The sequence below is a fragment of the Cnephaeus nilssonii genome, assembly GCF_951640355.1.
Source record: "Cnephaeus nilssonii genome assembly, chromosome: 8".
Classification (NCBI taxonomy): Eukaryota; Metazoa; Chordata; class Mammalia; order Chiroptera; family Vespertilionidae; genus Cnephaeus; species Cnephaeus nilssonii.
In genome coordinates, this window is record NC_137079.1 from 57,956,245 (window position 1) to 57,981,983 (window position 25,739).

The 25,739-nt window shown below is 39.7% G+C and overlaps 2 protein-coding genes across 6 annotated transcripts in view; both read right to left on the minus strand.

The window, feature by feature from the left end:
- Positions 1-2,206, minus strand: part of SLAIN1 (SLAIN motif family member 1) — a 58,907-nt gene extending 56,701 nt beyond the window's left edge. For all 3 annotated transcript variants that reach the window (XM_079778948.1, XM_079778950.1, XM_079778949.1), the window contains exon 1: positions 1,399-2,206. In XM_079778948.1, coding sequence (XP_079635074.1) covers positions 1,399-2,021 — 623 coding nt within the window. In that variant the 5' untranslated portion in view covers positions 2,022-2,206. The remainder of the gene's footprint in view (positions 1-1,398) is intronic.
- Positions 2,207-21,296: 19,090 nt separating this feature from the next.
- Positions 21,297-25,739, minus strand: part of SCEL (sciellin) — a 114,628-nt gene continuing 110,185 nt past the window's right edge. For 2 of the 3 annotated variants that reach the window (XM_079778989.1, XM_079778987.1), the window contains 2 exons: positions 23,969-24,071; positions 21,298-22,309 (listed from right to left, as the gene is read on the minus strand). In XM_079778989.1, the coding sequence (XP_079635115.1) occupies positions 22,293-22,309; positions 23,969-24,071 (120 nt within the window). In that variant the 3' untranslated portion in view covers positions 21,298-22,292. Of the gene's footprint in view, positions 22,310-23,968; positions 24,072-25,739 lie in introns of all 3 variants that reach the window. The other variant, XM_079778988.1, reaches the window with a different exon arrangement.

Sequence of the window (25,739 nt, forward strand, 5' to 3'; positions counted from 1 at the left end):
GTGCAGCTTCTAAAGAGAATGGCTTGAAGTTCCAGAAAGTAGTAAGTTGTCTTGATTTTTACAACTGGAGCTACCACCAAAGAGTAAAGTACTGACAAGGAGGATGAATGCCTTACATGTGAATATGCTCCATGCATTTTGGTTCTCAGAGGCAAACCAATTAGCGAATGCACTTTACAGAGCTCACACGGAAGAGTAAGGGAAAAGGAACAGCACCGTTCCCAAAAGGAAACCAGTAAGGTTCTCCATTTCCAAGTCCCTCTGTGCAGTCATGCAATAGGAAAACAAAGGAAGCAAGGAAAGCGCAGCTTGCAAAAGTAGGAAGGGTCTTAAATTTTAAAAACCACGATACAAGAGGGATGGCAGCTCTTCTTCATGTCACTGCTGTGTGGAGGAGAGTGCTGTTCCTTTTCCCTGGCATGAGCCTAAGTTCCACCCTATCTGAAGCTTCTACTCACCTGACCACATCCCACCACCTCTAGTGACTGAAGAAAGTACATTATTATTACTCCATGAGCAAGTTGCATGAAAAATAAACAATAAAAGAATTAGAACCCCTCCAAAGTGGCTCGCTGATGGAAAGCAGAAAGAGCTCATCAGATTTCAACTGAAAAATAAATTCTGCCAGCCTCACATTTTTTGATAACTTCCAAGTTTCTGACAAATAAAAAATAAGTTCCTCTAATCTCACTTTTCTTCAATCAACAGTTCAATTGGTTGCTAGGCAATAAAGTGTCCTCCAGCTGCCCACTCCATTCCCTAAAAAGCCCGCAATTTTTCAACATTATTGATAGGAAAGCCACCTTTAAAAATAAAAAAAGTCAGTCTCTGAAATGAAAGCTATCAATGAAAATGCAGGGAATGGACATAGGGCGGCACAACGCAGGGTGCAGGAAGACTCTCTAAGGAGAGCTCCATCGCTGAGCAGCCTGGTATGCCACGGGAGGAGGGACCACACGCGAACCCCATCCAGCCTTCGTGTGGGAAGAAAGAACAGACACAGTCACAGGCTGAGGCCAACCCCTACCCATCCCCCGTCACTACCAAAAAAAAAGACTGGGAAAAGGAGCAACACCGAGTAACAAAAGGACAAAATAGCACGGGTTTTTCAATGAACGCAAACGGGGAGCTTGGGACCCAACAATCAGCAGAGAGCAGAATACAAGGAGATGGAGGGACCCGTTCATCCCCTTCTGCGCGGCGGGAGCTACTGGAAGCAGGTTTCCGCCCTCCAGTTAAGCCTCCTTTCAGCGCCCAACTTGGCACCTGCCAGGCAACCACGTCCGGGGGGCCCCGGCGAGCCCGCCCGCCCGCCCCCCTCTTCCAGCCCACGCCCTCCCCGCCTTCCGGGGCCTCGGAGGCCAGGGTCCTGGGGCAGGGAGCGGAGCGCGGCAATACCAGGTGTAGTCGTCCTCGGTCCGCCAGGCTGCCAGGCTCTCCAGGTCCAGCGGCTCCACCTCGTCCAGCAGCGTGGGGGGCGGCGAGGGCGGCGCAGGGGGGACCCCCGGAGGCGTCCCCGCGCCCCCCGGCTCCGGCCCGCTGCCGCCCGCGCCGAAGAAGCCCGCGGCCGGCTTGAAGTAGACGAAGGACGCCTCGGGGGGCTGCGCCAGGCTGCAGAGCAGGGAGGGCGCGGGGCTGGGCAGGCAGTAGGTCCCCGGGAAAGCGGGGCTGGTGCCGCCGCTCCCACTGCCGCCGCCGCCGCCGCCACCGGCGCCCAGCGCCAGCCCGAGCCCCAGGCCCCCCGAAGCGGCGGCGGTGGTGGCCGGGGGGCTCCGGGGACCCAGCGGGCTGCAGGCCCCGGCGGGCGGCGGCGCGACGGGCTGCGGCGGCGGCGGCAGCAGCAGCAGGTGCGGGGCGGCGGCCGCGCTGGCCGCCCGGCTCCGCAGCTGCTCGTTCTGCTTCTCCAGCTTGCGCACCAGCTCCTGCAGCTTCTTCACCTCCAGCTCCGCGTTCACCACCGGCCCGGAGCCCGCTCCGGAGCCGCCCCCCGCCGAGGCGCATTTCACCTGCTCCGCCATCATCGTGGGCCCCGTGGGCGCCGCGGCGGCTCGGGGTGGCGCACCGTCGTGCCGGCTCCTCCGGCCGCGGGGAGGCTACGGCTCCTTCCCTGCTTCCCCCGCCGGCAGGGCCGACCGCGCTGGGGCTGGGGCTGAGGCTGAGGCGGATGCTCGCATCAGCACCGGGCCCCAGCCTCGGGCCGAGGCAGCCTCCGCCGAGCTGCTCTGCACATGCTCAGAGCGTCTCTCCAGTCCCCTGGGCGCCCGCGCGGCTCCGGGTTTTAGTCGCGGCCCCAGGGTGGGGTGGGGCGCGGGCACCGGTGGGCGGGGCCTGGGTGGAGGACCGGCCTGGGGTGCGAGGCTTCAAAGGGGCGGGGCCTCTGCTCCGCCCAGGCTACCTAATCCCAGGTGCCTGATTGGACCTTGACGGAACTTTCCCGCCAGAGGCACATCCTCCCGCCCCCGGGAGGAGTGCGCAGTGCGAGCATCCCCGAGCCGGGGGCGGGGTCCCAAAGAATCCGCTGCTGCAGGTGCGAGCCCTTAGGGGCGTGCACCTCGCGCCCTCTGGTTTGTTACCTTCCAAAAACACTGTTAGGCTTAGCGACATTGTCCGCTAGCCACTAGCTAATGAAACCCATAGAAAACCAAAAGGCAAGGGACTGTTACCCTAAAACCCGAAAAGTAAATACAGGGAACAGAAAGGCTTTGAAAAGATGCTGTCGATCCACTAATTGGTGATACAGAAGCAAAATGGTGGGAGAGGGGAGGCCAAGGAGAAAGAAGAAATCCCCCTCACTAAGAGAGGGAAAGTGGCCAACTGCTAAAGAGACAAATGTTCACTTCAGTTTATTCAAAAATAGTCCAATTTGAACTATTCTATTACCACCAATGTTTGCCCCGATAAGACGATCGTTTCTCCATACCATATATATTCATATATTCATTTAACAAAAAAACAGCACCCACTCTGCGCCTGACACCTTTGTAAGACTTGGCCATGCAAGCAGTGAATAAAATAGATGAAAGTCATTATGCCAGACACATGAGTAAAATTGTGTAGCGTTCCACCTGTTAAATAATTTACAAGCTATTAAGGTCAGACTTGCTGGGGGACAAAAGAAAAACAGAACGCCTCAGAACTCTACCCCTAACTCACCTGTTTCTTACATCTTGTGGAAAACATTAGCAAACTTGCTTTAAGATGAGGAAGGAGAGGCTTTAAAGCAGAAGAATTGAATCCAGTTTTCTTCAATTACTGTTGACTTAGCATTTTAAATGTCTAATACAATCAGTCAGAAGTCACAGATTTTATTCTGAGAAAAGTCCACACAACTGGTTCTCATCCTCTGATATCTTGTGAAGGGCTGACTCAGGGACTTTACACGCCAGTCTTTGTGACAATGAACCACATGGCTCTGGGTCACAAACACATTGTATCAGTTGGTCTTAGATTGGCTCTGTGCCTACCTGCTCAGAAACACTTGTGTCTTCTCGGTTGTCAAACTGCATCTCTAGCTTCTGTGTGAAATGGGTGTTCTGTACTTAACTTGCTTGGTGAGAGCTTCAATAAATTAGATAAGCATGTGTGTATAATTACCCGGAACCTTCCTTCCAGCTGGCTAGACCACCACCAAACCACCTGTATCACCCATCACCTTTCCAAGTTTCCGTTTATCTTCTGCATATTCTGGTTATTACTAAAACCTGGAGAAGTGGACTAAGACTACTGAAAAGTCCTAACTAAAGAATCTATTGAAGGATTTTTTCCGCATGCTCAGTGGCAGATGCGGGTAGCAGTATCCCTGCAACACAAAGAAAGGGAGACGGTAGACACAATGAGAACAAAGAGCTGCTGAGTTCCACATTAGAAAAGAAATTGGGAATATGCACAGGCTAGTGAAGACAACAAGAACTAACATGTAAAGAAAAGCATTCGCTGTAGTGCAAAATGTATACACTCTAGAGGAGAGGAATAAACAGCCGGTTCCTCCCCCATTTGCCCCATATGGTCTATAGAATACATCCAAGCAACCAGTAGTCGAGCTTTAGAACTGTGTTTTCTAAGTAGCACTTATTATAAAAGTCTTTGTTTCTTAAAAAGAACGCATTCATTGAAATTTAGACCTAAAAGAGAGAGAAAACATTCTGGCCTAAATTTCTATTCTGCAAATAGAACTGTGCCCTCTTCCTGTTTTAAAAGTGTGAAAAGATTTATGTCTAGAGAAATTTTAAATCGTTTCTTTCCTTCCTCTTTTTACCCCCTCTGTGAATTACACATGTATACACACCAGAGACACGAAAAATGCATACTGGTTTTAAGTTGGTATCCTCAGGATGCCAGTCTCTTTAACATGTACGTAATTAAAAGAGGTTGATGGTGTCAAGGATTTAATTAAGCAGACTTGATTTTTTTATTTTGATGCAAATTTGTAGGCTTTGTGTTTTGAAAGAAATTTCACACATAGCTGCTCGATTTTAATTTTTTTCATTTTAAATGAAATACACAAGGTGGTTTCAGAGGTTCTCAAAGAAGATATGAAAAATATTTACATGTCTCATTGAAAACTTCATGCTTTACAGATATGTTTGAAACACCATAAGCTGATGAGAAACATCCATATACCACTCGTTCTTTTAAGAGAGAAAGTAAACTTATTTTGATTTGTAGTTTTCACATACATCTCTAATGATCTATGGCCATCCAATCGATGCAGCCACAGAATTGCAAAACAGCATAGTTTCTTCTTGAATTTGTAAATTGAATTCTCCAAGGAAACCTAGGAACAGCTGATTATTATCCCACTTTTATAGATGACCTAACAAGGTTAGGTTACTTGCCCAAGTTAAATCATGAAAATGACAATTCTCAGCAGTTTCTGGTGGTCCAACCACTCCTTTCCTCATACCATTGTCTTAGAGTACAATTCCTCTCAGAGTAAGTGCCGTGTTTGAAATGTACATTTTCAATCAGTGCAGTGGGCATACCTTAATATGAGCATCACATTCATTCAAGTTGATAGATCCAATTACTGAAGAGAAAGTCACCGAATGTGTTACACTGAGATCAAAGGTCCCTGACTGTGATTTCATGTGGATTCAGCCCAGACTACAGTGTTTGCTTTTTTTTTTTTTTTTTGGCATCTTAATGGACATTCCTGTTTATCCACACATAATAGACTTGACTACTGTGAGATCCCACTGCCATTGTGCAGTGCCTAGCACAGTGTTTAGCACATAGCAAAGAAAGATTGAAAAAGGTTTTTAAAGAATAGATGAGTACACAAATAACTCTCCAAGTTCTAGTTGAAATTTAGACAAGAACCTAGTTATTTCCATAAAACTCATTTACCAAATGGTAATAACACAGGAGGATCAAAAGGCTTTTTACAGACCCCATAATAATTAATTATTTCTCATCTCACCCAGTTATAAGGTAGAAAAACACATGCGTCGAATGAGTGCATTTTTATGTAAGGGGATAATGCAGAGACAAAACAAAAGAAAACATGACGCTAGAATTTGTGTAAATACAGGCATTCCTCATTTTATGTGCTTTGCTTTATTACACTCCACAGATGTTGCTTTACTTTTTTTAAAAATTTTTTTTTAATTGAAAGCAAGGTTACATTTCGCTTCATTGTCATGGCCTGGAACTGAACGGGCAATCGATATCTCTGGGGTAAGGCTCTAGTCTTCCTCTGTTCTGACCCCACCCAACTCTACTACTCTACTACCCATGTAATTATGCCCTATAAAGTCACATGCAGTAGTAGTTATAATAACAATAATAGTAATAATAACCATTCTGTTTATTTGGCAAGCTATACTTGTCGGAGCCCTTTTATCATAAACGGTTATTACATGTCTATTACATTCAAGTCACAATGCTAGATGGTATTTTAAGAGTGAGTAAAACAGTGTCTCTGCCACCAAGACCTTATCTGGCTGTAGAAAAAGCATATGAGAAACTATGGTACAAGACTTAGTGTGATAAGTATCATGATGAAAACAGGGAACAGACAGACAGCTGTCAGAGGGGAGGGCGGTTGGGGGAAAACCCCACATACAGCACGCAGTATGGTGATTGCCAGAGCGGGAAGCGGCCAAAGAGGAGATTAAATAGTGGCGGAAAGAGACTTGACTTTGGGTGGTGAGTGCATGATGAAGTATATAGATGATGTGTTATGGAATTGTACGCTTGAAAACCTGTGTGGTTTTATTAACCTATGTCACCCCAATAAATTCAATGTTTTGAAAAAGATAGTTAAAAAAGAAAATACAAGTCAACGGCACCAGGAATGTTCAAGAAGGAACAATTAATTGTTCTTCATCCTGCTGCGAGCCTTTGGGGCAAGTGTGGTAGTCACCATTAGATAAGCTACAGAATATATTAATGCAAGGATACAACTAGGATACAGCACCCAGTTCTAATTCCTAGCTAGTATTATTTCCTCTGTGGTCAAATCGCTTTGTTTTTATCTACTGCTACTCCCATTAAAATGAAACTTTTGTTGCCAAAACCGGTTTGGCTCAGTGGATAGAGTGTCAGCCTGAAGACTGAAGGGTCCCGGGTTTGATTCCGGTCAAGGGCATGTAACTTGGTTGGGGGATGTGCAGGAGGCAGCTGATCGATGTTTCTAACTCTCTATCTCTCTCCCTTCCTCTCTGTAAAAAATCAATAAAATATATTTTTTAAATAAAATGAAACTTCTGCAATTTATCTTTATAGTAGCTATTGGTGCTTAGTAAATGCCAGCAACTGTTCTAAGCCTTTTACTTTTATTAACTCATTTAATCATCCAACAACCCTTTGAGGTAGTTTCTATTGTTATCCTTATTTTATAAATGAAGAAATTGAGGCAGAGAGAGGTCAAACAATCTGCCCAAAGTTACCCAGCCAGTAAGTGGCAAAGCCAGGATTTGAAGCCAGGCAGCCTGGACTCAGAGTTCAAGATCATAAATTGCAATATCTCTTTTCTGGTCTTAGGCAGCACCCAGCAAAATACCCTGCTCTGGTCTTAGTGACTTATCAATAAAAGCTATTAATTAATGCAAAATCAATAGTCAGGAATGCCTGGAACAAAGTCTGATTCATTAGCAAGCAAATATTATTGAAACTTTAAAAGTCGCCAAGCACAGATTAGAAAACAGTAGGTTTCCAAGATCAACAAAGTTGCCAGGGCTGGAACAACATTACAATGGCTATTCATTCAATCCTTATTTCTGCTCAGATGACAAAAGAGCATAAACCATTACATTACTACTTTGTTTTGCATTTCTAGCCATTTGAATTCTTCAAATGCCAGTAACCTCTCTCACAGCCTATGTTGGGCCTGAACAGATCCCAAAAATGGTTTGGGGGATATTTTAAAATTTAAAAATGTAATAAATAAATTCAGAAACGTTTTCAAAAACCTGAAACATTTTTTACCCAAAACAGATAGACATTTTTGAACAAGCATGTAAGATTACTTAAACCTGGAAGAATAACCTCATACTTAAAAGTATCTTTATTTTTTTTAAATTTCCTTAAAGAGAAAAGTGAATCTGGTATGACTTGAGTCTTGCCAGCAAAAATTGGTCATTTAAACTGCCATCACACTTAGGGTCTACTCTAGATCTTTTGAAAGTATTTGGATTTAGAACCATCTATTTTCTTGTTTTCCCCCAAATGTTTTATCATAAATGCCAATGTGGTAGAGCTTTCTTTCTTCAATTCAAAGAATTTTCTTTGATCATTTCCAGAGCTTTTGTAAAACTCCCTTGCAAAAAAAATTGCAATCACCCTGGAGTGTTTACAAACCAAAGTCAGAAGTCATTTGGAAGTCTGTGTGACAGGACAGTGCAAGGAGCCTTCCTATGACAATGGGTCCTTCCGTTCTCCTTCACGGGACCAGCGCAGCTGCAGGGCCGTGACTGCTGGAATCTCAGTTAATGGCACTGGAAGGCAGCGCACAGAGAGTAGTGCAGCATTCTCACGGGCAAGCCATCATATCTAGAAGTTATAAGCCAGCCTCAAAGAAGTCGCTGCAAGTTTATTCAAAACAAACCGTCAGTGAATACCTCATCACAGTCTGTGCACATAATTAATTTTCAGAAAAGAATGATAATTATATCGTAAAGGAGTGATCTATGTTTTCAACTGTAATATCTTGTTCTTGATCCTTCAAAGAAACAATGATTATAATTGTGTCACCAAAGGATTTGTCCTAATGATTACAGATAGGTTCTTATTTCTTATCTTTGGGGATATTTTTCTTGTTTGTTTTCCGAAAGGAAGATATGTGTCAACTAGCAGAAAATACTTTTATTAAAGATATGGTTGCTTTCACCAAAACAGAATGCAAAAAGCTTCAAAGATGAATGAATTCTGGTAAGTAAAAAAGTGTCAAATGGGTAGAATGGAGGATTAACTACTGGTATAGTTTTCTAGCTTTCTAACCAGCTTAAAGGCTGTTTTCAGACTTGGAGCTTTATCTGATTGTATTTGTAAGCATTTTTTATTAGTCTGTGGAAAACAGTGTCTGAAAGCTCCCAAATGCTACTAATAAACTTGAGGCAGAAAAAAACAAAAACAATAAAACATGATTTTAAAAGATCGGGCTCATTAGATGATTAGTCCAAGAGATTGCAGATGCATCTCCAAAAATAAAAAATCTAAAATAATGTATCTTGTAGAAGACAGAAATCCAGGTAATAACTGTGGAAACCTAACTTGGAAACAAGATGGTGGCATTCCATCACCACGAAGGTGCAGTGCTCAGGTGGACAAACAGTAAGACAGTTCGAGTGGGCTTGGGAGACAGTCATCCTTCCTCAGGTTCCTAGGCTCAGGAAGGCTCCATCTCCCTGCTTCTCTAATCGCCAGGGTAAGAACAAAGGGTCTGGCCAACTGTGTACTAGCTTATAAAGCCCCTGTCTAAAACTGACACAAAATCCTTCTACTCATTTCATTGACCAAAGCAAGTCATTGGCTACACATAACTTCAAGGCAACATATGACCAGAAGAATAAGAAATATTTAGTGTAGACACTACCTACTAAATATATTTCTATGTGAATTATTTCTGCTTCTATATAAAGGGTAAGATTTACCTTAAAGATTTTGGCTGAGCCCTATCTGGTTTGGTTCAGTGGATAGAGTGTTTTGTCAGTGGATAGAGCTTTGGCCTGCCCACTGAAGGGTTCCGGATTCCATTCCAGTCAAGGGCACATGCCCAGGTTTTGGGCTTGATCCCCTGTAGGGGGCCTGCAGAAGGCAGCCAATCAGTGATTCTCATCATTGATGTTTCCATCTCTCTCTCCCTCTCCCTTCCTCTCTGAAATGTTTTTGTGGTTGTTTGGCTGTAATTTTATTGTTATTTTATTGTTGGCTCATTTATAATTTAGAAAATACTATTTTACTTGCCTGTATATATTTTCATCATCTTTTACTACATAAATCTGATTTATTCATATTTGATGAGACATCCTTTGTGCCCTAGTACACAGTCAATATTTGAAAATGTTGCATGTGTGCATGAATAGTATGTATCTATTCTATTTGTTAGGTGTAGGATACATACACACATATAATTTATATACATAGAAATACATAACATTTATCTAAACTTATATTTATGAAAATATACATGATTGAAATCATGTTGCTTATGTTATTCAAATCTTGATTATCCAAGTTTAGAGTTTATTCAGTTTACTGATTTTTAGAAATTATCTTTTTTGCATAACTTTCCATTTCTTTGGAACGATACTATTCCTTTTTGTATCACCTTGATAACTCTATACATACTAATCTTAAAGGCTTTTTAAGTTGGCACATTTCTTTTTATTTTGTCTAGATTGATTTCATTTCCCAGTATTTTATATTACTTGCTATCTTTCTTAGTGTTAATTTTGTTTGTATGTTTCAGAATTTTGGTTTGTAGATCACTTGAGTTGGTACAACTTTTCTTTCTCTCCCTCTTCCTCCCCTCTATTTAGAAAGTTTGTGGTTGCCTCAGTCCAGACTCAAAGACCCATAGTCCAAAACCATTTCTTTTCTTGATGCTCAGTGCTCTTATTCCACCACCATATTAGGGATGGCTTAAAGGCAAATGATAAGCCAACTAGGCTTGGTCATGAAGGCTGAGTGTCCTGGCGTCTACCTTGGCTCTTGGATTCTTTCAAGCTGTAGCTCCAGGGGAGCACCTTTTCCTGCCGCTGTTCCCAGGATGGGGGAGAGGAAGGTGGATGGCGGGGAGTGACTTGCTACCCCATCCCACTTGTCCATGGCCTGGGGGAACTGAATCCCCCTGTCTCTGCCACACTGGTACTGAGAATGGCAGTCCTGTGGCTTCCATCTCGCATTTTGTCCCCATTAAACGGAGTTTTTCTTCCATTGTTATATGGTTGGATGTGGAGTCTGTGGTGACTCAAAAGTGTGAACTTCGAATGCCATTTTGGTAAGAAGTCTACACTTTTTTATTATCTACCTTTAAAAAACCCCAAACTAAACAGGACATCATACCCTCACTCCACAGGAGATGGCTGACTGTGTGCTACCTGTCTCTGCAGGTTACAGCTCCAGTTCCAGCAGCTCCTGGTGCACCCTACTGGGTGCACCATTCATCTGCAAGCCCAGCCCTGTCAGAGAATGAAAGAAAGTTCTACATGGTTTTAAACTCTCTTAGATAAAAACTAAAAGGCACATTACATAAAACATTTTCTTCATTTTCTCAAATGAAGACTAGAAAGTGTCACTTTCGCCCAGGTACAGTGATATGACGTCTGGTACCAGTCTGAAGGAGTCCACTGGGCGTGGCAGCAGCTCACCTCTCGGCACCACCTCCTAGAATGTGTGGCCTCAGTAACTCTTGTTCCCACATACTGGTCATCAGCTGACAAAAAAAATGAGGCATTGGCTTACCAAACACACACAACACTGTTTAATATGAGTTGTAATGGATTTTGAAATCTACAGTAAATGATACTCTTAAAATAAACATCTCAGAATCACACTTGAGATGTTTTTCTCCCCTTTTTTTTGGCAAAGAGTGGAATGGAGGAGGGAGGTTTACATTTGGATTTGTTTTAAATTTTAAAAGCTGTCCTTTTCAATTTCCCATCTGTTACTGCAGGGCTTCAAAGTGGTTGTGGTAAGCGTTCAGGGATACCAGACAGAAGCATGGTATAATCGGGTATGGCTCGACCCCTCCTGTGCCTTTCTCGTGGAGGGAGACCAACTCATTGTGAGTCTTGTCACATCACTAGAGAGTTTCTCTGCAAATAAGTTAGTCCTCTGGTTAATGCACAGCAGAAACGAGAAGTAGCTATAGACATTCTTGTGACTCATTTGAATTACCAGGTGCTAATTCTGAGCAGAAAATTGTACTGTCCTCTTCAGATGGACTTCTACACATCTAGAACTTCAGCACTTTCATACAGATGTTAAATAACACCAAGTAAATATGTTTAAGCCATGCATTTCGTATTTGCTTAAAAAAGAATGACCCATATTGCCCGTTTTAGAGACCAGCCCTTTCCTAGAGAACTTTTGAATAGAAAAAAATCACTAAAAATATACTGTTGATACTGATGCTCATCAGTTATTTTGAGACTGTGATGTGTACACTGTGACATAAAGCAAATCAGAGGTTTGCTTCATGGAGAACTGGTATTAATGGCACAGGAGAAAAAAAGATATCCACTAGGTTAATGAATTTAACCTTATTATAATCCTGACTTGAATTGACTGGAATATCAGTGCAAACTCATTTACACTTTTATTAAGAAAAAATAATTTTTTATATATATTGGAATGGCCTAGAGCTATTGACCAGCACAATAGCAACGATTTACCCGAGTGACTAGATTTTGGGTTTTAAATACCATTTTTCATAAAGAGAGTCGAGGGGTCTTGAAAAAAAAAGGTGCTGATTGCAGGTCTAAGGTAGGAAGGAAATGGGCTAGGCGAGCCTGGAACTTTTCATCAAAGCTGGAAGGAGTGTGTCAGAAGGACTTAGGAACCAATGGGAAGTAAGTTCCCACTGTCCAAACATTATACTTCTTAAGTGTCAAGAAGAACAATAACTCCCATGGATTGAAACACATAAAATATGTTGAAATGTATTAGTTCAAAATAGATTTAAATACTTAAATAAATTGCTAAGCACAAAATGAAAGGCATTATGTGCTTCCGATAAAAGCACCCACGATCATTTACATAGACTTTGCACACACACACTTACACACACACCACCACACCGTCACCACCCAACTGAATCTGACTGAATCTCACCATATAGAAATACAAGGACCAAGAAACACGTATGAAACAAAACAAAACAACATACAAACTGTAGGAAACTAAGAGACAAATGACTCAGCTTCTCTTTCCCCCTTCCTTCCTGGTCTCTTCTCCTTCCCCTTCTCCTTCTTCTTCTACAACAGTGATGGCGAACCTATGACACGCATGTCAGCACTGACACGCGTAGCCATTTTTGATGACACGCGGCCTCTGAGGCGGCCGCATGCCGAGGATGAAACATTTGCTGCTCCTGAGGATGAAACATTTGTGAAATAATGTTTTTTCCTCAAAGTGACACACTACCAGAGTTATGCTCAGTTTTTTGGCGAAGTTTGACACACCAAGCTCAAAAGGTTGCCCATCACTGTTCTACAACAACATAATTGCAAAGGAGGGAGGGCGATGGAGAAAGTATCTATCCTATATAATAAAAGCCTAATGTGTTAAGTGTCCGGTTGGCCAGTCGGCCGTTCAACCTATCAAAGAATAATATGCTAATGATATGCTAAGGCTGCTCAACTGGTCGCTATGATGTGCACTGACCACCAGGGGGCAGATGCTCCAACCAGTAGGTTAGCTTGCTGCTGCGGTTCAGCCGATCAGGACTGAGCTAGACGGTCCAGGCACACCCTGGAGCCCTCCCATAGTCCCTATCCAGCTGGCTAACCTCCCACGTCCCTCCCCAGCCCAGATCATGCACTGGTGGGGGTCCCTCGGCCTGGCCTGCACCCTCTTGCAATTAGGGACCCCTTGGGGGATGTCAGAGAGGCAGTTTTGGCCTGATCCCGCAGGCCAGGCCAAGGGACCCCAATGGTGCACGAATTCATGCATCAGGCCTCTAGTATATTATAAAAGACTAGAGGCCCGATGCACAAAGATTTGTGCAAGAATAGGCCTTCCTTCCCCTGGCTGCCGGCACCGGCTTCCCTCCAGCACCCAGGACCCGGACCGCTTTGCTCGTGCCACTGCCAGGCACCTGGGACCGGGGCTGCTTCACTCCAGCCACTGCCACCACCCAGCGGGGTGTGCTCCGAGCTGCGCCTCGGCTGCTCGGAGTACGCCCCCACCCCTGGTGTGTGTCCGCTGGGTCTGGGGGCAGCATGCAGTCTCCTCCCACCCATGCAACTCCTCCTGAGCAGTCATGATGCCTGGCTAATTTGCATATTATCTGTTTATATATATAGATAAGAGCATATTAATCAAATGCAATGTATAGAGCTTTTTGAATCACAGTTCAAACAGACTTAAATATAGAAAGAACATTGATAGCATATTTTGGGAAGTGTGAGCACTGCCTGGATATTTGAGGAGACTAAAGAATTATAGCTGATTAGGGAGATACATTGATGATATTGTGCTGTGTTTTTTTAAATGTAAGCATAGTAAGTGTAATACAGCAAGCATGCTGTATTAACTACCATTGAACCAGTCTCTAGAGGTAAGTTGGAGTAGGGTGGGGATGAAAGAGGGAAGGTGGAAAAGAAAGATTTGTTACTTACTTTTGCCAGTAGAATAAGTTACAAATCACATTTTAAATGCTGTATTACACTTACTATGCTTACATTTAAAGCATATATATAATAGAAAAAGTTTTTCTCTAGTTCATTTTTTTTTACTAAAGAGAGTGTAATGAATCTAACAGTGGTTTGGGGGATCTCTTGAATTACTATAGTATTTATTGAATAATTTTGCAGGCACTTAACTATTGAAAATTTTCCTAGGTTGTGACAATTTCTGAAAAGGTGAGACACAGAAACACATGTATTTAAAGTGCCTGAAACACAGTTGGTGAGTGGAAGTTATTACTGTGCAAGAAAAAAATGAGTAATATTGGTATATGGTTTGATTTACCCCATTTCCCCATTGGAGTAAATCGCAATCTAACTTTTTTACAACAGTGGCAAATACAGTAAATTAGGGGAGGGGGCAGCATATGATGGATATAATACATATTAACTTTAGTAAAAAATTTTATTTAGTATCAGGGTTTGACTTTATAAAGCATCTCGTATTAAATGGGATTCAAAGGGACTGTAAATTCAACAAATTCAAGTGACACATACAGAGTACAAAAAGTAACTGGTGAAAGAAGAAATTTATAGAAATGCAAACTAAAACAGAGCTTATTTTTGCAAATGGTACATTTACACAAAGGAATACTACTCAGCCATGAAAATGAAGGAAATCTTACCTTCTGTGACAGCAAGGATAGACCTGGAGGTTATTATGTTAAGTGAAATAAGCCAGTCAGAGAAAGACAAATACCATATGATCTCAGTTACATGTGGACTCTAATGAACACAATAAACTGACAAAGTAGAAACAGAGGCATGGATACATGGAACAGACTGCTAGAGGGGAAGGGCGTGGGGGGACTGGATGAAAGATGTATATACACACACACATAATACAGAGACACAGACAGCAATGTGGTGGTAGCCAGAGGGAAAGGGGGGTGGGAATAGGTGGAGGTGAGCAAAGGGGGGGAAATGGGGACAGAAAGAGACTTTGCTTTGGGCAATGGGCACACGATGCAGTGTGCAGATGATGTTTTGTTGAGATCTGTATGGTTTTGTGAACCAATGTCACCCAAAAAAAATTTTTAAAAATTAATCCAGAATCATAAAAACCACAAGTTAAGTAGGAGTTAGCAGTGTGTCACAGAAATTTTAAAAGTTAATGAAATCCTGAATTATCTAAATAAGAGAATGGCATGTGAGGCTAAGTCTGTTGCTGTGTTCTGTTCTGGTAAGATCATTTTGCCATTTATTGTACTCATTTAAAAACCCCATAGTTAGTGAAAGAGACTCCAGTGTGCTGGTTTCCAGCCCTAGTGTTGCCTCTGATAAACTGGCTATATTACGGAACTGTTCAGGGACCCAGGTCCCTGATTCTCTTTATCCACAGATCCTGTAAGTTGAGGGCATCAGGCCAGCATCATTCTCAAATGGCCACACAGATTTCAAATCTTTTGTTCATCAGGAAAGACATATTAGCAATGAATGGAGGGTCTCATCACAATGTCTTTGTATAAACAAAGAGACGTTTTACAGGAGACCCTGAGCTACCATCCACTGATAAGCTATCACCGGGGATGGGTCAGGAACCCTGAGACTTCCACCTGCTCCCACAATCCATTTCTTCATTTTCCTTTAGAAATAGAAACCTCAACATGTGTGAGCAGACACAGGATTAGGATCAACATTTCACAACCTCCCTTCCAGTTAGGTGAGGCCACTGGGATATGTGTATCAGGAGCGGGGGCAGCTTCATCGCATCCTTTCTTTCTACTTTCCCTCAGGCAGGGGCACAGTTATGGAGCCGGTGGGCCGGCTTTGATCATGAGATACTAGGAGGTGGCAGCACAACTTCATGAGCAGAGAGACTACTTCTGTTTTGCTATGACAAAGAGAAAAATAACGTCTGTTTGAGCCACTGTATTTTAGTGGTTCTTTGTCCTAGCCACTTGGTTGTGCCATACCTTATTTGGAAACTGGTGCTAGAACTAGTGTGCTATCATACAAAAGCTGAACATACATGGTATTGGCTAATTGCTTGTGAGTGTGGAATCTATATATATATAAAGCCAGTGTCCGTGATGACCAGGACGACCAAACGACTGGTCACCATGAGGAGCATTGACCTCCCCTCAAGCCACAGGCTCCGATGGCAGCATGGTGGGCGGCGGGTGGGAGGGGCAGTGGGTGGGCGGGTAGGTGTGCAGGGCTGCAAGCAGCAGTGGGCTACCATGCATGATTTCGCCTGCTGGGCCTCTAGTAAGGAAATAAATTCTGAAGGCTGGAAATCTGATGACCCTTGTTATGCCATGGCAAAATATTTGGCAAAGTTCTCTTACCTTAGCTATGGAGCCCGTCATTCAGAATATTAGCTATATGTTAGCTGCTTCTTACTTTATTTAACAAGATACCTTGAGAGAGATGAAAGGCCTAAATTAGACAGTTAGCAAACATAAATGTTTAAACATTGTAGTTCTGCTCTGTCAGGACCTGTAATCTAAATGGACTAAGAGGCTAGTGATAGAGGGCTTAACCAAGCCAGAAAAACCAATTGTAACTTTATGGCAAAGAGCTAGAGATAGCATTTTCTCAGAAATTGTAACAGGGTCTTCCATTAAATGTTCTTCCTCAGAAAATAGGAATCAAGACAATTGCAAAGATCATTTAATTCAGGGGTGGGAAACCTTTTTTCTGCCAAAGGCCATTTGGATATTTATAACATCACTCGAGGGCCATATAAAATTATCAACTTAAAAATTAGCCTGCTATATTTGTTCAAACATTTAATTAACTCACCCCTAATGCCTTGGCAAGGCCAGACCAAATGATTCTGCAGGCCTTATATGGCCCGCAGGCCCGACGTTCCTCATCCCTGATTTAATTGAAGGAGAGAGGAACAAGCCAAGCACAGAAGCCAGTAAATAAGAGAATCAGCAGACAGAAGTATGACCACCCAAGGCCTTTGCTAAGGTCACTTTCACATAGAACAAACTAGAAGCAAATAGACTGGAAGCCTTTAGTAAGACTGTTTCAAGCATTTGTAATACAGTTGAATTTATTTGTTACATTCTGCATTCCATCCTTGGATCCCGTGCCCCTGACCATCTAAATTAGATTTTTTTTTTAAATTTGCATATATCAAGATTCCCTCTTTGTACTGTAAAGTTTGATGAGTTTTGACAAATGCAAAGTGTTACCTATTCACCACTGTGGTACATACAGAATAGTTCGATTGTGCTAAAAAGAATTCCCTATGTTTCACTCTCCATCTCTCTGAGCCCTCAGCAATCACTCGTCTGCTTGGATGTGTAGGTTTTGCCTTTCCAGCATGTCATATAGGTGGAATAATACATATAGAGCCCCTTTTCAGATTGGCTTTATTCATTTAACAATATACATTTAAGAAGTATCCATGTTTCTGCAGATTTGATAGGTCATTCTTTTTTCCTGCTGGATATTACTCCATTACAGGAATGTACCACTGTTTGTTGAGACATTTGTTTATTGAAGGACATCTTGGTTTCTTATAGTTTTGATGATTATAAACAAAACTGGTATAAACATTCAGCTTTTCGTATGGGCATGTTTTCAAATTCATTGGGTAAATACCTAGGAGCAAAATGGCTGAATCCTATGGTAAGACTATGTTTAGGTTTGTTAGAAACTGTCAAACTGTCTTCCAAAGTGGCTGTACCCACTTGCATTCCCATTAGCAATGCAGGAGAGTTCCTGTTTCTCTGAATCCCGGCCAGCAATTGATATTCTCAGTTTTTAGTTTTCAGTCATTTTAGTAAACATAATGTAGTTATCTCACTGTTGTGTACAAATGATGTTGATCATCTTTCACATGCTTATTTACCGTTTATTTAACTTTGGTTATGTGTCTTTAAGATATTTTGCCCATTTAAAAATTTTTTTGCTTTCTTATTGTTTAGTGTTAAGTTATTCATATATGGGGGACAAGTTCTTTATAAAATATGTGTTTTGCAAATATTTTCTCACAGTATGTGGCTACCTTTTCATTCTCTTAACATTGTCTTTCACAGAGCACAGTTTTTTAATTTTAATGAAGTTGAACTTTTCATTTTTTCTTTTATAGATTGTGCTTTTTATGTTGTATCTAAAAATTATTTACCAAGCTCAAGGTCATATTGATTTTCTTCTATGTTTTCTTCTAGAAATTTATAGTTGTATATTATACATTTAAATCTACAATCCATATTGAGATAATTGTTAATTTTTTTAAAGATGGATATAAGGTCTGTGTCGACTTTCTTTTCTTTTCTTTCTTTCTTTTTTTTTTTTGCATATGGGTGTCAAATTGTTCTAGCACAATTTTTGCATGTGTTGAAGACTATATTTTCTCCATTGAATTGCCTTTGTGTTTCTCATAATCAGTAGATTATATTTGTTTCAACATAATGTAAACTGTTCATGAAATTAAAAATATTCAATGACACTTTAATGATACAAATATAAAAGGTATAAATCCTACTAAATGCCAACATTCATTTGATGATGTAGATTTTTAATGATCCATTATGAGAGAAACTGCCATGACCTGTCTCTTGCCTGCTTTTTCAACCTCATCTCTCCATGTTCACTAATTCCAGCCCCTGGCAGTCTTTCTATTCCTAAACCACACCAAAGTTGCAGTTGCCTTCAATCCAATTTGCCTTTGTGGGCCAGTGGGGCTCTTGAAACTCATGAACTTTCCTTTTCTTTTTGGAAAAAATGCAAAATTAACAAATTTTAACTATCAAAAAAGTTACACCAAGATCTGAATGTTCCTTTCTCCCAGATACATTGGTCATATTGCAACAAGAGACAATGTAATGTTTATAAAATTCCTGGGAGAAGTTTCTCCTCGATCTGAAATGCTGCCTAATCTTCTAATGTTTCTATTTGGAAAACAGAAAGGGACTTGATTCTTAATGCCTTAAAAGAGGTGAGGAAACCATACCCGCCCGCTGATTCCACTCCAGATTGGGGCTGGTTCTGAACCAGCCTTGAGGCAGTCAGCAGAGCATGCCTGGGGACTCCTGTAGCCAAGTGGGTGACTTTAGTCTGAGGTCCAGGAGGAAGCAGCCATTTGGTGTAACTCACCCCAGGGCAGAGAGTTGAAAGCTATCTAAGTGATATCTGAATATTATCTTGCATGAGGAATAGAGAAAATTCTTTCACTGGTCTCTGTCCCCTAGCATCTTTGAACTTCCATCTCATTTTTTTTTTTTTTTTTTTTTTTTTTTTTTTTAAGAAGCAAGGACAAGGTTAGCCCAGAAAATGGTTTGGTTTTGACCATTATTGTTTACGAAATTATTTTTAAACTCCCCCTTCACCTACCACTGTATTTTATTTTCTTCACGGGTCTTCATACTTTCAGAAATTGTTGTGTTGGTTTTCTGCCTTTCAAACTCCTCCTCCACTCTCTCTCTTTAGAATGTAAATTCCATGAGGGCAGGAGCCTTGGTATTGATCTGCACTAAGATCTGGAATATTTGTTCTAAATGAAGATTTTTAAGTTACTGAATAATAGAATAGATGGATGAATGAATGATGATAGATTATAAACCAGGCTTTTTAAAATTCAGAGCCTAGCACAATTGGGCATTTCAATGTATTAATGAGAAGAATATATCAAAGAGAATACAGAGGCAAAGAAGTAAAACATCTTTCCCACATGGCATTTATAACACAATGATGATGTTGAGTTTCCTCTCATAGTACAAAACTGAAACTATTACCTAATTCATGCACTTGAACATTTCAGAATATCTCTCAGAAACCATACCTCTCAAATGGCAGGACAAAGACACAGTAAGTAAAATTCCAGAATGGTGTCTAATTTTGCGTTGTGATAAAGTTAGCATGCAATTCTGAATTACATACAAAACACCAGACAGCTCTTAGGCACCTAGCAAGAGAGACCATCTAAGCATGGGGTATGTTAGAAAGCCAATAATCTAAGCCTTGCATTTGAAATAGCAGGGAACAGGCCTATCAGGGAAATGGCCTGCCCACATTAATGCAGATATTTATGGGTGCCTCTGGGAATTATTGAGTAATATGGAATAGGTAAAACTCTAAAAGCCATTTATTTACATTGTACCAAAATAACCAGTAAATTCAGTAGTACCAAAAACTTTTCATTGTCAGTTTGCCATGTTGTAGACCAAACAGTCCCTTGTTTTGGTAGAGCTCTGAATCAGGAAAATGTGCCAAACCCTCAGGATTTTCTGTTGTAGGAAACGACTCGGTGAGTGAACCACAGTGAGAGCTGGCCATTCCTCACTCTGGCCTGGTTGTAAAAGTGATTGCAATCAAACAGCTAGGGATGTACAGATTACTTCTTGAATACATTTTTATTTCTTGGCCTTATTAAAAGAGAGGATACTATTTTAACAAATTCTATTTCTGAGATTATTATATTTCTGCCATTTTGCTTTTTAGAAGGATATTGTCCTGAAGCAATTCATTCTCTTTCAGATATATCTCTTAACTGGCTGCAATATAAAGAGACCTTCCAAATTGTTTTAAGAACCTGTCATTCCTATGGTGTGAATAAGCCCAGACATGATGAAGCTGACTAGGTGAATCAGAAGCCCTTCTCTCTCCACTCCATATTTATTCCATTTTTACAACAGCTTTTGGCTTAATTGAATACATTATAGTGGAAGAAAGGGTCCATTAAACAGCTTCAGAAATATGTTCCTTTTAGGGTTTTTTTTTTTTTAAATGAAGCATTATAAAGTAGACTACTTTAAAAATGGCATTCAAATGATTTTTAATTACTACAAATGTATTGAGATGTTAATACACTTTACATAAAAGGCAGGGATACTATTCCATCCATCTTTTTCTGCCACGAATTCCAACTCTAAGAAAATGATTTCTTTTGATCCACTCTGATAGCATGTAATTAAGGAACAATAAAACATATGGCTCAATTACCACTGCTTCTCATCAAGCATGAATTAATGAATATCAAATTATTATTAATTGTTTTTTCCTGGCTCCTTTTTACAGGACAACAATTATACATTGCTGAATTTTGATAAGCATTTTGTGTTTACAACCACGGACTAGTCTCTAAGAAGAGCAGATGCTTGAAATCATCATCCAGAAGACTAATTCTTTAAATTTATCAACATTTGAAAAATACATGATTATCTTTTTATAATCTCCCTAATTTATGTCAGTTGATTACAACTGCTTTAAACTTCCCCCAAATGACACCCTCTCCTCATTGTTCCATATGCCTTCCTTCAAGAAGCAGTTGCTATGTACACATAAAATAGTTTATAAGTTCAATTTCTCAATCCTAATAATAGTCTAAGTTCCTCACATATGATTACTGGATTTTCAATTCCTTGAAAAAAGCTCTTTGAAAATAAAAGCTATAGCTTTAGAAGCTAAATAATTAAGTTAACCAGTGTGGTATAGAATATAATAAAATGTGATCACTGTAATTGACAAAATCAATGCCAATGAATGATATTTATAGACAGGCCACAAAATGATTCGTTATCACTGATAGTTCATTTTATTTGCATAAGCCATCTGTAAACATAAAGTGCTATGTAATATGAATAGATGTAACATGCTAAAGAACATGTATTTTGGAGTCCATAACCATTATTTTCTCATAGATTATTTATATAACCAGATTTTGAAACACATGCAAAAAATTAACAAATTATAATATGTAAAATACATGTCATATAATTTTACCCATTACCCATAAGCCAATGTCTTTCTGTTTTTTAAAATTATATCTGCAATAAAATGAATAATGACACTGAAGTTAAGCTATTCAGATGTCCTCTCTAGTTCAAAATGATTAACAAACACATATTCAGATATATTTCTAAAGAGCAAACAAAAACTTGCTTTAGAATAATTTGAGGAGCAGAAAGGGACCTTTGGGACAGTTTTCAATGCCCTTCATATTATAGATAAAAAAGAGAGACCAGAAAGTTCAAATGACTTTCTGAGGTCCATATGACTTTATGTTATTATTGGCCAAACTTTATAAGAAAATTTCTATCAACATTTCTTTTGCACATGAAGGAAACATATCTTGCTTTCTTGACAGTTTGTCAATAATGTCTGCAAATCCAAATTCTTAGGGAAACAAAGGTGAGACAATGTGAAATTTGTTTATAATAGAAATCACGATGCACAGCTTGATGGAGCAGGGGTGGACCTGCTTGGGGTGACAATGCTCACAGCCATCAGGAGCATCATTCCTTTGACATTGGTAACTGAAACCACTTGAATTTTTGATGACTGAATCTAGCCAGATAACAGATGGTTCCCTTTATGTATATGACCTTTTTGAAGGCAATTAGGTTATTTATGCAATAGCAGAATTGTTCATTGTATACAAAACTCAATCTTCAGAGTAAAAGCTTTTCTAAATTACATATTCTTAAAATAATTTTTTAATTCCTTAATGAATGCTTTCATCTTGATTTCCATGTGCCAGAATTATTGAATCCACTTTGCTGAAATTTTTAAAGAAAATAACAGTTAGATATGCAAATTCAGTACAAAAATAATTCGATAACTAAAATTTTTAAAATAATCATTCATCAAGGGGGTCATGGTAGATTCAGCATTTTACATTTTCCTTCTACTTCATTCATCACTATGGCTTTGGGTCACACCATAAATATGAAGGACTGTTGCCTGGTACTCATATTTAGATGACTGAGAGTTACGGTTTGACAACTTAAATTTACAATAAAAATGCAATGCTGCCCTGGCTGGTATGGCTTAGTTGATTAGAGCCTTGTCCAAAAGGTTGCAGGTTCAATTCCTGGTCAGGGCATATACTAGGTTCCAGGTTAGGTCCCAGGTCGAGAGGGGGCAGGAGAGAGGGGCGAGGGGGGGTGTACAGGAGGCAACCAATCAATGTTTCTCTCTCATATCGATGTTTCTCTTTCTCTCTCTCTCCCATGCTCTCTCTCTCAAATCAGTAAAAACATATCCTCAGGAGAGGATTTTTAAAAAATGCAATGCCTATGGAGTACACATAGACAGGGAGGAAGGCACAATGACTGCTGAGTCTTTTGGTGGCCACACCTCCTAAGCCATACCATGGATTTCTGGGAGGCTGAAAGTTTTAGAGCTGTTACCATATCATCAAGGCTCTTGATATAATACTGGATCATGAAAAGGCCGCTAACTTAGGAAGAAAGTAGAATATGAGAACTGGCTGGGGAGAGCAGAAAATAAAAGGCAAAGTATGAACATAATTAGGTTTGTTCTTGTTACTGATTATGCAGCCTGATGAAAAGGGGGTTTCTTAGAGCATTTTCCACATTTGTCACCAAATTTCATATTTTGGATCCCAGGTAAGATGTTCCCCTTTCATTCACCACTGAAACATCAGGAACCCGGCCGGCCATGCAGTGCTTTGACCAGCTCCCCAATATTATCTTGGTTATTGTATCTATTTACTATGAATTAAAAATAAAGTGTTGATACAGGCTTTTAAAAAAATGAATCAAGTTTTATAGGACTTTAGTTTCCTAACTTACTGGGCACTGTGCATGTCTTTTAAATAAACTTTTAAAGCTTTCATGATAAATTTACAGGAAATGTGAGCTAAAAATGCAAGTCATTAATGTTTGCTTCTCACATCATTTATGCCAATGAAAAGACCAAATTATAGGAATGTTGATCTTAAACTGATAAAGATACATGCTATATTTAATATAGAATTTAATATTTAATTATATATAATTAACTTTAAATTTCCCATGAAAAACATTACAAGGCATTTAGCATAATAACCAAATTAGGTAGAAAAGTATATTTCAGTGCAAATGTAAAAGGTAATTCACAGATATGGACTTCAATTCCAATTATTTGAGCAGAGAAGATCTATTTTTGTTTAGAAAAAAGTGGAAAATGTTCTATAATAAATAATCTCTTTTTTTAATTGTACCTATGCCAGGTCTGATATCAGAAGACAATATAAATGTTGACTGATTTTATACCATAAAACAAAATACTACCATACTATCTGCAACTGAATTCCTAACTAAATATAATTAATAAAATGTTTTTTGCTTTATTGAAATCCTTCATTTTCAACAATATTAAATTCTCATTAATATTAGCAAAAGTAACCGTTTCTTAAAGAGCTTAACACTTACCCACAACTTTGGAGTAGCAAGGTTCACAGTGTATTGTCCGTTGATAAATCCAAATACTATCTCCCGCTCTCAGGTTTTCCAGAGGCCGTTTGCATATTTCACACTAAATGAAAAGGCAATATATAAAGTTTACATTACAAATAAAGTATAGATTCTTAGTGTAATGGGATAAAAAGCCCTTTCAATTCAGTCAGTACAGTTCTCCATATTAGCACTCAGGTGCAGCCTCATGAGAATCCACAGAGAAAGTGAGAGTATACTTGTCTATAATCCACATGCAAAACTGTGCATTTCAGGGCATATCTATCATTAAAGTTTCTACTTAACTCACTATAGAGTAGATATAAATTTTAAAAAATTGGTTATGCTAAGGACAAGATCACCAGTTGATATGTCAAACAGAAACACAAAGCATATTTTTTGTTTGCTTATTAAGGAGACCTATGCAATCCAGAGTTCAGGAATACACACAGGACATTAAGCAAACGTTAAGAAAAACAAATTTCTGTTTGTTCCTCTATACCTTTAAGAGGGTATAGGGAAAAGCTTGTTTTGAGTTGTGTTGGTTAGCTTGCTTTAGACCTATGTTCATGGAGCAAATCCACTGTCCATTGGCTGACTTTCAAGCATGAAGCTATCATTGATTGGTTGGCTCTCAGAAGCCAGTTCATTGAAGCAAATTGTCATTGATTAATTCATCTTGTTTAAACTATTCTATGTGGTTCTCTATTACCATGGCTATAGAATAATCCATCTTTTTCTAGGAGTGTGGGGACATTTTTATTCTTTTTTTTTTCTTTCCAATTTTTTTTATTAAGGTATTATGACATTTTTATTCTTAGTAGAATTTTATAATTAAGTTGAAAATGAAAATAAATAATCCAAAATACAATAAATGGAAATTATTTGTATTTACCCATACCCACAACCAAGAGAATTTCCTTGTTTAAAAATTTTTTCTGCATACTAATTTTAAATAAAGAACTATAATCTTTTTTTTTACCGAGCAAATTTTAATAACTAAAAGAAAATTCAATTTTCTCATCATTAAATAATTATAAAATTTTCAGAATATATTTTATATAGTATTCTATATAGTATGGCCTAAAATTAGATTTTTTTTTTTGTTCATAACTAAGCATCTTATTCCTGATTGCTATGTATCACTGAAGCTACTTGGAGGAGAAACAATTAGTTGTCAAAGTATTACAGCTACTTGACTGAATTAGATAATTTCCATCAACCCATAGAATGTCAACACAAAAAGAACCTATAAAGTCAGGCAAATAGTTCTCATACTGGCTGCCCATTAGATCTACCAATGCCCAGAAATTATCTCTGAGAGTCTTGATTTAATTAGTGCTGGTCCCAAGCATTCTATTGTTCTTCTAACCTCCCAGATGATTTTAATGTACAGTCATTATTCTAGTCAGCTTCTTAATTTTTACAGATGAGAAAACTGAGGCCAAGTTAAGTTAGGTGATTGTCCAGAAGTCGCACAGCCATAGTTAGTGACAGAGTTAGAAAACTTGAACTCAGATCTTTAGATTCCAGTTCAGTGCTCATCCAGTTACACCAAAAACTAAGAAGTTGACCTACTCAATGTTATTTTGAGAAATAAAAGCAATGAAATATGAAAATACAAACTGAAGCATTCTACTATGTAAGCTTCATTGCTATTATACTGAGCCACAATTAACTATCATTAATAGTGCTCTCAAAAGCAGACTGAGTTTCAATTGCTGTTACCCTTATCAGTCCTAACTGATAG